The sequence below is a fragment of the Cetorhinus maximus genome, chromosome 33 (assembly GCF_964194155.1).
Source record: "Cetorhinus maximus chromosome 33, sCetMax3.hap1.1, whole genome shotgun sequence".
NCBI lineage: Eukaryota > Metazoa > Chordata > Chondrichthyes > Lamniformes > Cetorhinidae > Cetorhinus > Cetorhinus maximus.
This window is the reverse complement of record NC_135911.1, coordinates 13,578,305-13,590,738: the sequence shown is the minus strand read 5'-3', so window position 1 is coordinate 13,590,738 and position 12,434 is coordinate 13,578,305. Positions and strand designations below refer to the sequence as shown.

Here is a 12,434-nt window from a genome sequence, read left to right as displayed (position 1 = left end):
GACAGGTGTAGGCTTATGGCTACGGTTGCTTTGATGTTACAAGCCTCTGACTTCCACACACAAAATTCTCTCAGGTCTCTCAGCATCTCGGTTTGGACCAGTGTCCCACATGTCGCAGGTTGACAGGGCAGCCATGCAGTGCACACATCTCTGGCCATCCGAGCGGTGACCAGCCCTTCCCAGGAAGCATTAAGGGGCGGTCACACAGGGCCAGGAAAGGTGCTAAGTACAGCCATGATAACCAAGTCTCTCTCTCTCTCTCTCTTTCATACTGCAGGAGGACCATGTTGGGATGATGGACCCTGGTGACCTAGCTGTGTGCCTGATGGTCCACGGAGACTGTAGAAGACGGAGGAGAGAGCGACTGAGGCTCCTGGCTGTGCTAAGGCAGGAACAGCAGCCTCATGAAGAAGGGCAGCGGAGGGTCTCGCACACGCTGCTGAGGAGCGACAGTGAGCCATGGCTGGTCAGCGCCTAGCGACACCCAGTGTCTTTGGACACCGCCTGACATTGCTGCACATGTCTGACAACCAGCGTCGCCGATGACTGTGCATGTCGAGGGACCTGTTGGCTCACATCTGCCACTTACTGTAGGACTTGGAGCCAAGGGAACATAGAGGGCATCCACTGCCAATGGCTGTGAGAGTGACTGTGGCGCTCAATTTCTATACCAGTGGCTCCTTTCAGGGCTCCACAGGTGACCTCTGTGGGATTTCACAATCCTCCAGCCACAAATGCATCCATGAGTTCACGGATGCATCTTCTCCATTGCAACAACTTTGTGCATTTCGCCCAGGACCGGGACAGCCAGGATGCAAGGGCCATTGGATTCGCCCTGATCTCGGGATTCCCATAGGTGCAGGGTGCGATTGACTGCACTCATGTGGCGCTCAGGTCTCCATCGCTACACTCAGTGGACTTCATCAACCGCAAGGGATTCCACTCATTGAACATGCAGTTGGTATGTGACCACCGGCAACGCTTCCTGCAGGTATGCACACGGTTTCCAGTGAGTGTGCACATTGCCTACATCCTGAGTCACTTGCAGATACCCACAGTTTTCCAGGGTCCACGGAGGCTGCAGGGTTGGCTCCTTGGGGACAAGGACTATCCGCAGAGGCCATGGCTGATGACACCCGTGCGGCGGCCTCAGACTGCAGCAGAGCGACGCTATAATGAGGCTCAGGCAGCAACTCGTAACTTGGTAGAACAGACCCTGGATGCTGAAGATGTGGTTCCGGTGCCAGGACCAGTCTGGCAGAGCCCAGCAATACAGTCCGCAGAGGGTATCGCACATCATCATCGTCTGCTGCGCCCTTTACAACCTGGTGCTGCAACTGGGAGAGGAGCTGGCTGAGGAGGAGTTGGAGGAGCTGGAGGTCTCCTCTGATGAGGAGGACGTCGATGGGGATGAGGGTTGGGGTGTTGGTAGAGTGAGATCGAGCTGCCCGGCATCCCTCTCACGTGCACACTGTAGGAGGCCAACTATGGCATTAGCGATGGGGTTAAACCCATGTAGCAGTACATGAGCGAGGTCCTGGACCAAGGTCTCCGTGACGGCCGTCATCCTGCCAGTGTTGACCTCGGTGCGTTGGCATGCTGGCGCTATCACCTCAGCCTGAAGGCGGACGGACTCCTCCATCATGCCTTGCAACCTGCGGAGTGCAGCGGACATCGCTTCCTGATGTTCCCCAGCTTGCCTTCGCATCTCCAGCAACTGTGACATGACCGAGTCCTGAGGCTCCTCATCTGACTCGGACTCAGCAACGTTCTGGCCTCCAGCAGTCTTCCGAGTGCCGGGGACCTGGGAAGTCCCTGCCTCAGCCTGCTGTGAATCAGACAGTGCGATGTGCTCACCAGATTGTGATCCCGAGGCTATTCTAAATCTAGGTCCCAACGAGGTGTGTGTCTCAGCGCTGATGGAGGGTGAGGGTAAGCGCTATGAGGGGTGTTCAGGGAGGGTTCCTTCAGATTCCTCTTCAGAGGTTTCTTCGGAGCTAGCTTGGAGGTTCTAGGTCGTGGACTCCGTCTCCTGCTTCCCAGATGTGTCTGTGAAAGCAAGGGGAGATAATTAGTGCATGGCAGTGAACTGTGAAAGAGGGCACTTCACTCACAGCAAGGTTGTCTGATGGATGTTGCACTGCTGGATCCTCACTTGGTAGAGCAGCGCCGACCTCACCGTCAGCACAGGACCGACCCCGGTCATTGCCGGCCAGCTGGATGGCTCTCTTTTCCAATTCTGTCAGAGATTTGATCTCCGGCATCTCTCCGCCTGTCTGGGACCTTCCCCTCCTGTTGTGAGTCCGTTTGTCCTGCATGGATAGAGATGGGGAAAGTGTATCAGGATGCCTACCAGGCCAGATGATAAGTATGCCTGACCTGTGTGTGCGGGGAGTGGACACACGAATGGGATGAGGACAATGACGGTGTGTGAGAGAGAGTGAATGGTGATGTCTCTTGCACTGGCAGTGAGTGAGGGCACAGCGGGTGTGTGATGGGTTTGAGAATGTGTGAGTTGGGAGTGATGAAAAGGGTGACTTACCCTGATGGAACGGAGGAGATCATTCATCCTTTTGCGGCACTGAGCATTGGTGTGAAAGGAGACATTCTGTCAAAGCTTTTCATCTTTCACTCATCAGGACAGAATTGCAAGAATACCAAATCTCAAAGGGAACAACAATTTATACTGCATGAGGAGAATGTGTTCATTAGCTGGCAAGCAGATAATTGTGGACAAATTGTGGCCAAAGTAGTCAAATGTCCACTTGCCAAACAAATCAATTAAAATCTGGAATTGAAAGTCTAACGATGACCATGAAAACATTGCCGATTGTCGTTACAACCCCATCTGGGTCACTAATGTCCTTCAGGGAGGGAAATCTGTTGTCCTTACCTGGTCTGGCCTACATGTGGCTCCAGACCCACAGCAATGTGGCTGACTTTTCAATACCCTCTGAAATGGCCCAGCAAGCCATTCAGTTCCAGTGTAATTTGGGATGGGCAATAAATGTTGGTCTAGCCAGTGACGCCTCCATCCCATGAACAAATAAAAAAAGTACTCACATTCAGTAGGAATTCTAATTGGCTCAGACTGGGAACTGCCTAGGATACTTGTTGCTTCACAGTAGTAGGAGATTTCCTCATCGAATCCATAAGGAACTGTAATAGTTTGACGAGCGAGCGCCAGATTTGTCACCTTTCCTTGGGAGATCTTAAACCAGGTGAAATTGTGGAATACTGGATTCCCGTCACTGGAACAACTTAGAGAAATCATATTTCCTTCTTCCAGTGTCATCCTGACAGACGTTTTGCGAGGAGAATCTTTCAAATACAAAATTATCAACACATTAAACACTGAGCTAAAGTCAGGAGTGTGACGGAATTCTCTCCAGTTGCCGGGATGAGTGTGGCTCCAACAACGCTCAGGAAGCTCGACACCATCCAAGTCAATGCAGCCCGCTTGGTCGGCATCCCACGCACCATCTTCAACATTCACTCTCTCCACCACCGATACACAGTGGCAGCAGTGTGTGTACCATCTACAAGATGCACTGCAAATACTCACTAAGGCTCCTTGAACTGCACCTTCCAAACTGTGACCTCTAACATCTAGAAGGACAAGAACAGCAGACTCATGGGAACATCACCACCTGCAAGTTCCCCTCCAAGCCACACACCACCCTGACTTGGAAATCTATCGCCATTCCTTCACTGTCACTGGGTCAAAATCCTGGAACTCCCTGCCTTACATTGCAGTGGGTCTACCTACATCACAAGGACTGCAGCAGATCAAGACAATGTCTCAAGGGGTAATTAGGGATAGGCAATAAATGTTGCCCATATCAGCAAATGAATTAAATTTGGGCAAAATCATGAGGTTTAAAATCTAAATTTGAATAGTCTCCTTATATAATCATGGACTGGATACAGCTCCAACACTAGCACACCTACAACCTGCACTGTATTCCTCACCTGCAGATAACATCACACAGAATTACAGGTAGCCTTCAGCTGCACATTCGGCCCATCGTTTCTATGTCAGAAGCCAAGACTGTACACAGCACTCCTGATGCAGTCTCACCAAGAGCCTGTACAGTTGTAACATGCATCCCTACTTTTACACTTAAGCTCCCTTGCAATAAATACCAATGTTCCATTTGCCTTGCTAACCACTTGCTGCACCTGCATACTAACGTTCTATGATCCATGTACCAGGAATGATCTGTTAGTCATTTGAGAGAGTATTCAGGTTTCTGATTTACAGAAGACGATGTTTACAGTCACTTGGCAGCACAGAACCTGAGCATTGGTGTGAAAACAGACATTCTATCAAAGCTTTTCATCTTTCACTCATCAGGACAGAATTGTAAGAATACCAAATCTCAAAGGGAACAACAATTTATACTGCATGAGAAGAGGGTGCTGATTGGCTGGCAAGCAGATAATTGTGGATAAATTGTGGCCAAAGTGGTCAAATGTCCACTTGCCAAACAATTCAATTAGAATCTGGAATTGAAAGTCTAACGATGACAATGAAAACATCGCTGATTGTCGTTAAAACCCCATCTGGGTCACTAATGTCCTTTAGGGAGGGAAATCTGCTGTCCTTACCTGGTCTGGCGTACATGTGGCTCCAGACACAGAGCCATATGGTTGACTCTTCAATACCCTCTGAAATGTCCCAGCAAGCCATTCAGTTCCAGGGTAATTTGGGATGGGCAATAAATGTTGGTCTTGCCAGTGACACCTCCATCCCATGAACAAATAAAAAAAATACTCACATTCAGTAGGAATTCTAATCGGCTGAGACTGGGAACTGCCTAGGATACTTGTTGCTTCACAGTAGTAGGAGATTTCCTCATCGAATCCATAAGGAACTGTAATAGTTTGACGAGCGAGCGCCAGATTCGTCACCTTTCCTTTGGATATCTTAAACCAGGTGAAATTGTGGAATACTGGATTCCCGTCACTGGAACAACTTAGAGAAATCATATTTCCTTTTTCCGGTGTCATCCTGACTGACGTTTTGCGAGGAGAATCTTTTAAATACAAAATTATCAACACATTAAACACTGAGCTAAAGTCAGGAGTGTGACGGAATTCTCTCCAGTCGCCGGGATGAGTGTGGCTCCAACAACACTCAGGAATTTCGACAACATCCGAGTCAAAGCAGCCTGCTTGATCGGCATCCCACGCAACATCTTCAACATTCACTCGCTCCACCACCGATGCACAGTGGCAGCAGTGTGTGTACCATCTACAAGATGCACTGCAACTGCTCACTAAGGCTCCTTGAACAGCACCTTCCACACCTGTGACCTCTAACATCTAAAAGGACAAGAACAGCAGACTCATGGGAACATCACCACCTGCAAGTTCCCCTCCAAGCCACACACCGCACTGACTTGGAAACTTATCACCGTTACTTCACTGTCACTGGGTCAAAATCCTGGAACTCCCTGCCTAACATTGCTGTGGGTGTACCTACAGCACATGGACTGCAGCAGACCAAGACAATGTCTCAAGGGGTAATTAGGGATAGGCAATAAATGTTGCCCATATCAGCAAATGAATTAAATTTGGGCAAAATCATGAGGTTTAAAATCTAAATTTGAATAGTCTCCTTATATAATCATGGACTGGATACAGCTCCAACACTAGCACACCTACAACCTGCACTGTATTCCTCACCTGCAGATAACATCACACAGAATTACAGGTAGCCTTCAGCTGCACATTCGGCCCATCGTTTCTATGTCAGAAGCCAAGACTGTACACAGCACTCCTGATGCAGTCTCACCAAGAGCCTGTACAGTTGTAACATGCATCCCTACTTTTACACTTAAGCTCCCTTGCAATAAATACCAATGTTCCATTTGCCTTGCTAACCACTTGCTGCACCTGCATACTAACGTTCTATGATCCATGTACCAGGAATGATCTGTTAGTCATTTGAGAGAGTATTCAGGTTTCTGATTTACAGAAGACGATGTTTACAGTCACTTGGCAGCACAGAACCTGAGCATTGGTGTGAAAACAGACATTCTGTCAAAGCTTTTCATCTTTCACTCATCAGGACAGATTTGCAAGAATACCAAATCACAAAGGGCACAACAATTTATACTGCATGAGGAGAATGTGCTCATTAGCTGGCAGGCAGATAATTGTGGATAAATTGTGGCCAAAGTGGTCAAATGTCCACTTGCCAACTAATTCAATAGAATCTGGAATTGAAAGTCTAACGATGACCATGAAAACATTGCCGATTGTCGTGACAACGCCATCTGGGTCACTAATTTACTTTAGGGAGGGAAGTCTGCTGTCCTTACCTTGTCTGGCCTATATGTGGCTCCAGACCCACAGCCATATGGTTGACTCTTCAATATGTTCTGAAATGGCCACCAAGCCATTCAGTTCCAGTGTAATTTGGGATGGGCAATAAATGTTGGTCTAGCCAGTGACACCTCCATCCCATGAACAAATAAAAAAAGTACTCACATCCAATGGGAATTCTAATGGGCAGAGACTGGGAACTGCCCAGGATACTTGTTGCTTCACAGTAGTAGGAGATTTCCTCTTCAAATCCATCAGGAACTGTAATAGTTTGACCAGCGAGTCCCAGATTCGTCACCTTGCCTTGGGAGATCTTAAACCAGGTGAAATTGTGGGCTGCTGGATTCCCGTCACTGGAACAACTTAGAGAAATCATCTTTCCATTTTCCAGTGTCATCCTGACAGACGTGTTGCGTAGAGAATCTTTCAAATACAAAATTATCAACACATTAATCAGTGAGCTAAAGTCAGGAGTGTGATGGAATTCTCTCCAGTTGCCGGGATGAATGCCACTCCACACCCAAGATACTCGACACCATCAAGGACAAAGCAGCCCGATTGATCGTCATCCCACCCACCATCTTCAACATTCACTCCCTCAACCACTGACGCACATTGTCAGCAGCGTGCGTACCATCTTCACGATGCACTGCAGCAACTCACCAACCCTCCTAAGACAGCACCTTCCAAACTCACGACCTATGAAACCTAGAAGGACAAGGGCAGCCGATACATGGGAACATCACCACCTGCAAGTTCCCCTCCAAGCCACACACCAGTCTGATTTGGAACGATTTCACCGTTCCTTCACTGTTGCTGGGTCAAAATCCTCAAAATCTCTCCAGAAAGCACTTTTGCTGCCCTTCACTACATGCTCTGCAGCAGTCCCAGAAGGCAGCTCACCACCACCTTCCCAAGGGACAATTAGGAATGGGCGATAAATGCTGGGCCCGGCCAGTAATGGTCACATCCCGAAAATGAATGAAAATAAGAGTGAACTGATGAGGTTTAACATCCAGATTTGGATAGAGTCTGTATCGAATCATTGACTGGATACAGCTCCAACACTAGCACCTGTACAAACTGCACTCTATTCCTCACCAGCAGGTGATGTTACACAGAATTACAGCGAGTCTATGAGTGGCTATCTCACCCCATCCCCATACCCTTCACTTTCTTTCCCCCTCATATTTTAATCCAGCTTCCCCCTTAAATACATCGATACCATTCACCTCGACCACTCCCTGTGGGAGCGAGTTCCACTTTCCCCCCACTCTCTGGGTAAATATGTTTCTCCTGAATTCCCCATTGGGTTTATTAGTGATGATCTTATATCGATGGCCCCTAGTTCTGGTCTCACTCCAACAAGTGGAAACATCTTCTCTACGTCTACCCTATCAAAACCCTCTCATCGTTTTAAAGAACTCGATCAGGTCACCCCCTCAGCCTTCTCTTTTCTAGAGGATAGTGCCCCAGCCTGTTCAGTCTTTCCTGATAGTTATAACCTCTCAGTTCTGGAATCGTCCTTGTCAATCCCACTTGCACCTTCTCCAATGCCTCATTTAATAGGAGACCGACTCCCCCTCCATCATAAGCATGGTGTTCTAACCAATACTTACACTTTACACTCAGAGTAACTGAGTTGACCACTCGATGGTTGGTTTGAGGGTAGTCACACGTACAGTTGAGAGTTTGACCATGATGCTCGAACGAAGGGTTAAAGGTCAGTACAGCGGAAACCTCGCCACCGTTCTCTGTGATGTTGCTGACCGAGGAAGTCGACAATTCACTCCAGGTTAGATTGGGGTGGTTATCAGGGCAGGTGTAGAGGCATTTACAGATGATATGTGCAGGAGTCCCCTCCTGTAACTCCTTCGGGAGTACGATATCTGGCTTATCTGGAACATCTGTAATAGAAAGATCCAGATGTTTACAGACAAGTAGAAAAGAGATTTGATTTGTCCTATGATTTTTCGATAAGTTCACAGACACTCAGAACACAGAAGGAGGCCATTCAGCCCATTGAGTCCATGCTGTCTCTCTGCAGAGAAATCCAGTCAGTCCCATTCCCCCCGCTCTATCCCTGTATCCCTGTGAGTTTATTTCCCTCAAGTGTCCGTCCAATTTCCTTTTGAAATCGCCCATTGTCTCCGCTTACACCATCCTCGTAGGCAGCGAGTTCCAGCTCATTACCACTCGCTGTGTAAAAAAGTTCCTCCTCACATCCCCCCCGCCCATAACCTTCAATCTGTGTCCCCCAGTCCTTGCACCATCAGCTAATGGCAACAGCTTCTCTTTGTCTGCGTTATCTAAACCCTTCATCATCTTGCAAACCTCGATCAGATCCCCCCTCAATCTTCTTTGCTACAAGGAGTACAACAGCAGCTTCTCCAACCCAGCCTTGTAGCTAACATCCCTCATCCCTGGACCCATTCAGGTCAATCCCCCCAACACACAGAAAGAAAAAAAACAGTTCAGACCAGTATTCTTATTGCCCAGTTTTACTGGTGGTCTATATTATGATATACAAAACCAGTTTGGACCAGGACTCTTATTTCCCAGTTTTTACTGTTTTGTCCTCCTGGGCTCCCTTTCTAAAGCTCTTACATATTTCCTGAAGTGTGGGGGCCCAAAGTTCTGAACAACATTCCAGCTGTGTTCTAACCAGTGGTTTATCAAGTTCCAGCATGATCTCTTTGCTTTTAACTCGGTTCCTCAGTATATGAACATGAGGAAGACATTTTTCTTCTTAATCACCTCAACAAGTCGCCCTTTAATCTTTCAGAATGTGTGCAGAGAGACACCCAGGTCTCGCTTCTCCAACACTTGTCCAAATTGTTCTTGTCCAGTATCTTTCTGTATTCATCCTGTCAAAGTGCGTCACTTTACACTTCACTGCGCTGAACTGCATCTACCATGTGTCTGCCCACCTCACCCTGATCCTGCCCCTCTCATGCCCAATCTCTCCTTATCACTGACCACTGCTTTGCCAAGTTTCATTCCATCAGAAAACATCACCACTGAGGGAAACTTAGTGATGCCAGCTTCAATGTGTGATAGCAGATTCTGCTCTGGAATTCCACGTAACTCCAAGCTGACATCCTCCAGTTAACACATGGGGATGTGGAGCAGTTGCTGCAGAAGTTGGAACAAAAATAAAACTAAAACTTTTTGACACAAGTAATGACCCTCCGACAGTGCGGCACTCCCTCAGTACTGACCGTCCAACAGTGCAGCACTCCCTCAGTACTGACCTTCTGACAGTGCAGCACTCCCTCAGTACTGACCCTCCGACAGTGCAGCACTCCCTCAGTACTGACCTTCCGACAGTGCAGCACTCCCTCAGTACTGACCTTCTGACAGTGAAGCACTCCCTCAGTCCTGACACTCCGACAGTGCAGCACTCCCTCAGTACTGACCCTGTGACAATGCAGCACTCCCTCAGTACTGACCTTCTGACAGTGCAGCACTCCCTCAGTACTGACCTTCTGACAGTGCAGCACTCCCTCAGTACTGACCTTCTGACAGTGCAGCACTCCCTCAGTACTGATGCTCCGACAGTGCAGCAATCACTCAGTACTGACCCTCCGACGGTGCAGCACTATCTCAGCACTGACTCTGTGACAGTGCAGCACTCCCTCAGTACTGACCCTCCGACGGTGCAGCACTATCTCAGCACTGACTCTGTGACAGTGCAGCACTCCCTCAGTACTGACCGTCTGACAGTGCAGCACTCCCTCAGTATCGATGCTCGGACAGTGCGGCACTCCCTCAGCAATGCGCCTGATCACATCCTGGACTTTTTTCTGACATCTCCTGGAGCAGGAATTTAACCCATGACTGCCTGGCTCTGAGATGAGAACGTGACCCCCTTGTGTTGAGAGACTGAGTGTGAAAGGAACTGGGACTTACCAAGAACCTGGAGTTGGACTGGTTCTGTAAAAGTGTGATCTGTGTAGCCCTCCGCATCCACATAAAAGTAATACACGTCACTGTCTTCAGCTCTGAGACTGTCAATCCTCACCGAACAATTCTTCCCTTCCAAGTCGCCGATTAATTTAGCACGTCCCACGAATGTGGCCATCCCATAATTGGGATCTTTGCTGTATGTGATGGTATATTTCCATCTATACCAATATTTATACCAAGCTCCGTGCAGTGCTGTGTAAGAGTGGGAAGGAAAGTCAAAGCTACACGGAATAACCACACAAGAGCTGCTGATGGCCCTCCGAGGCAATGCATTCATAGACCATCCCTCTGACGTCACACCTGAAAGGCAACAAGGGAGGGGACAGGACATCAAAAAGCAGAATATTACTTCAATGGAGCGAGGCTGCAGAATCCGATACAGAGGGATCGGGGTGTCCTTGCACATGAATCACAGAAAGTCAGCATTCAGGAACAGCACGGAATGAGGAAGGCAAGTGGTATGTCGGCCTTTATTGCAAAGAGATGGAGTATGAAAGGAGGGAAGTCTTGCTACAACTGTTCAGGACTTTGGTGAGATTGTACCAGGAGCAGTGTGTACAGTTCTGGTCTCCTTACTTATGGAGGGTGAGACTTGCATTGGAGGCAGTTCAGGGAAGGTTCACTGGGCTGATTCCTGGGATGAAGGGGTTTGTCGTATGAGGAAATGTTGAGCAGGTTGGCCCTGTATCCATTGGAGTTTAGAAGAATGAGGGGTGATCTGATTGAAACATAGAAGATTCTGAGGTGGTGGAGGGTTTGACAGGGTGGATGCTGAGGGGATGTTTCCTCTTGTGAGGGAAATCCTGTTAAGCAATAAGGACGTGTTACTGCATTAAAGGCGCTATATAAATGCACTGTCATTCCTATTGAAACAAGCTCTCTGATGCAAAAACAGAAAATGCTGGAAAAACTCAGCAGGTCTGACAGCATCTGTGGAGGGAGAAACAGAGTTGACGTTTCGATTCCGTATGAACCTTTTTATTTTGCTATATTCTCCGAGTCGCTATTCACTCACTCTCTGTGTGATCACTAACCCTGTTCTCTAAAATTAAATGTTCACTTCCTCAGTCCAGGATAGAATCAAATTCCCTGAGTTCCGATCAGTAATGAATTTGTACCTGGCAGCAAGCTGATGAAGATCAATATCAGACCGACCACTCCCATCTTCAGTTCCTCGCCTAAATGGAAAATGACAAAGACAGAGACTTTTTCAGAAATTGCCCCCAGCGTCTTTTCCTCAAACAACAACAACTTGTGTTTAAATGGCACCTTTCAGTGAGTTAAACAGCCCCAGGGAATAAACTAATGTCAAGACAAGGAAGGAGAGATTGAGAAGGGACATCGCATACCGATTCACCAAACAGGGCAAAAATTCATGGGTCCCTCACTCCCTCTGCTGGGTGTCCAGCTTTTTCTCTCAGTGAGTTTAGCCCTCACAATCTCTATCGCACTCTTCTGCTCTATCTCTCTCTCACACACACACATTCTCTCTCTCTCCCTCTCTCAAACACAATCTCTCTCAAACACACACAGTCTCTCTATCTCACACACACATTCTCTCTCGCTACCTCTCCCAAAGACACACTCTGTGTTTCTCTCACACAAACACACACTCTCTCTCTCACTCACACTCTATCTCGCTCTCTCACACATACACACAAACACATTCTCTCTCTCTCAAACAGTTACCATCTCTATCTCACTCTTCTGCTCTGTCTCCCTCTTTCTCTCTCCCTCTCACATACACACCTCTCTCCCTCAAACACGCACTCTCTCTCTTTCACACACACTCTCTCTCTCTTTCACACGCACATTCTCTCTCTCTCTCTCAAACAGATACCATTTCTCTCTATCTCGCTATTCTGCTCTGTCTCCCTCTTTCTCTCTCTCACACACACACATGCTCTCTATCTATTTTTCCCTCTCACACATACTCTATCTCTCTCTCTCTATCTCTCTGACATGGAAGGTTGTGGTTTAAAGAGGAGCTCATGATTTCAGCTCCAAACCCAGACGGATTCTCCCCAGTGAGGGAGTGCTGCATTGTCAAAGGTTCAGTGCTGAGGGAGTGCTGCACTGTTGCATGGTGATTACTGAAGGAGTGCTGCACTGTCGGAGGGTCAGTACTGAAT

General features: G+C 48.0%; 1 protein-coding gene across 1 annotated transcript in view; it reads right to left on the bottom strand.

The window, feature by feature from the left end:
* Nucleotides 1-12,434, bottom strand: part of LOC144671566 (uncharacterized) — a 205,932-nt gene that overhangs the window by 4,083 nt on the left and 189,415 nt on the right. Inside the window, exons 13-16 of the mRNA XM_078533519.1 lie at nucleotides 11,421-11,480; nucleotides 10,246-10,602; nucleotides 7,953-8,240; nucleotides 6,499-6,756 (exon numbers count right to left, since the gene is read on the bottom strand). Coding sequence (XP_078389645.1) covers nucleotides 6,499-6,756; nucleotides 7,953-8,240; nucleotides 10,246-10,602; nucleotides 11,421-11,480 — 963 coding nt within the window. The remainder of the gene's footprint in view (nucleotides 1-6,498; nucleotides 6,757-7,952; nucleotides 8,241-10,245; nucleotides 10,603-11,420; nucleotides 11,481-12,434) is intronic.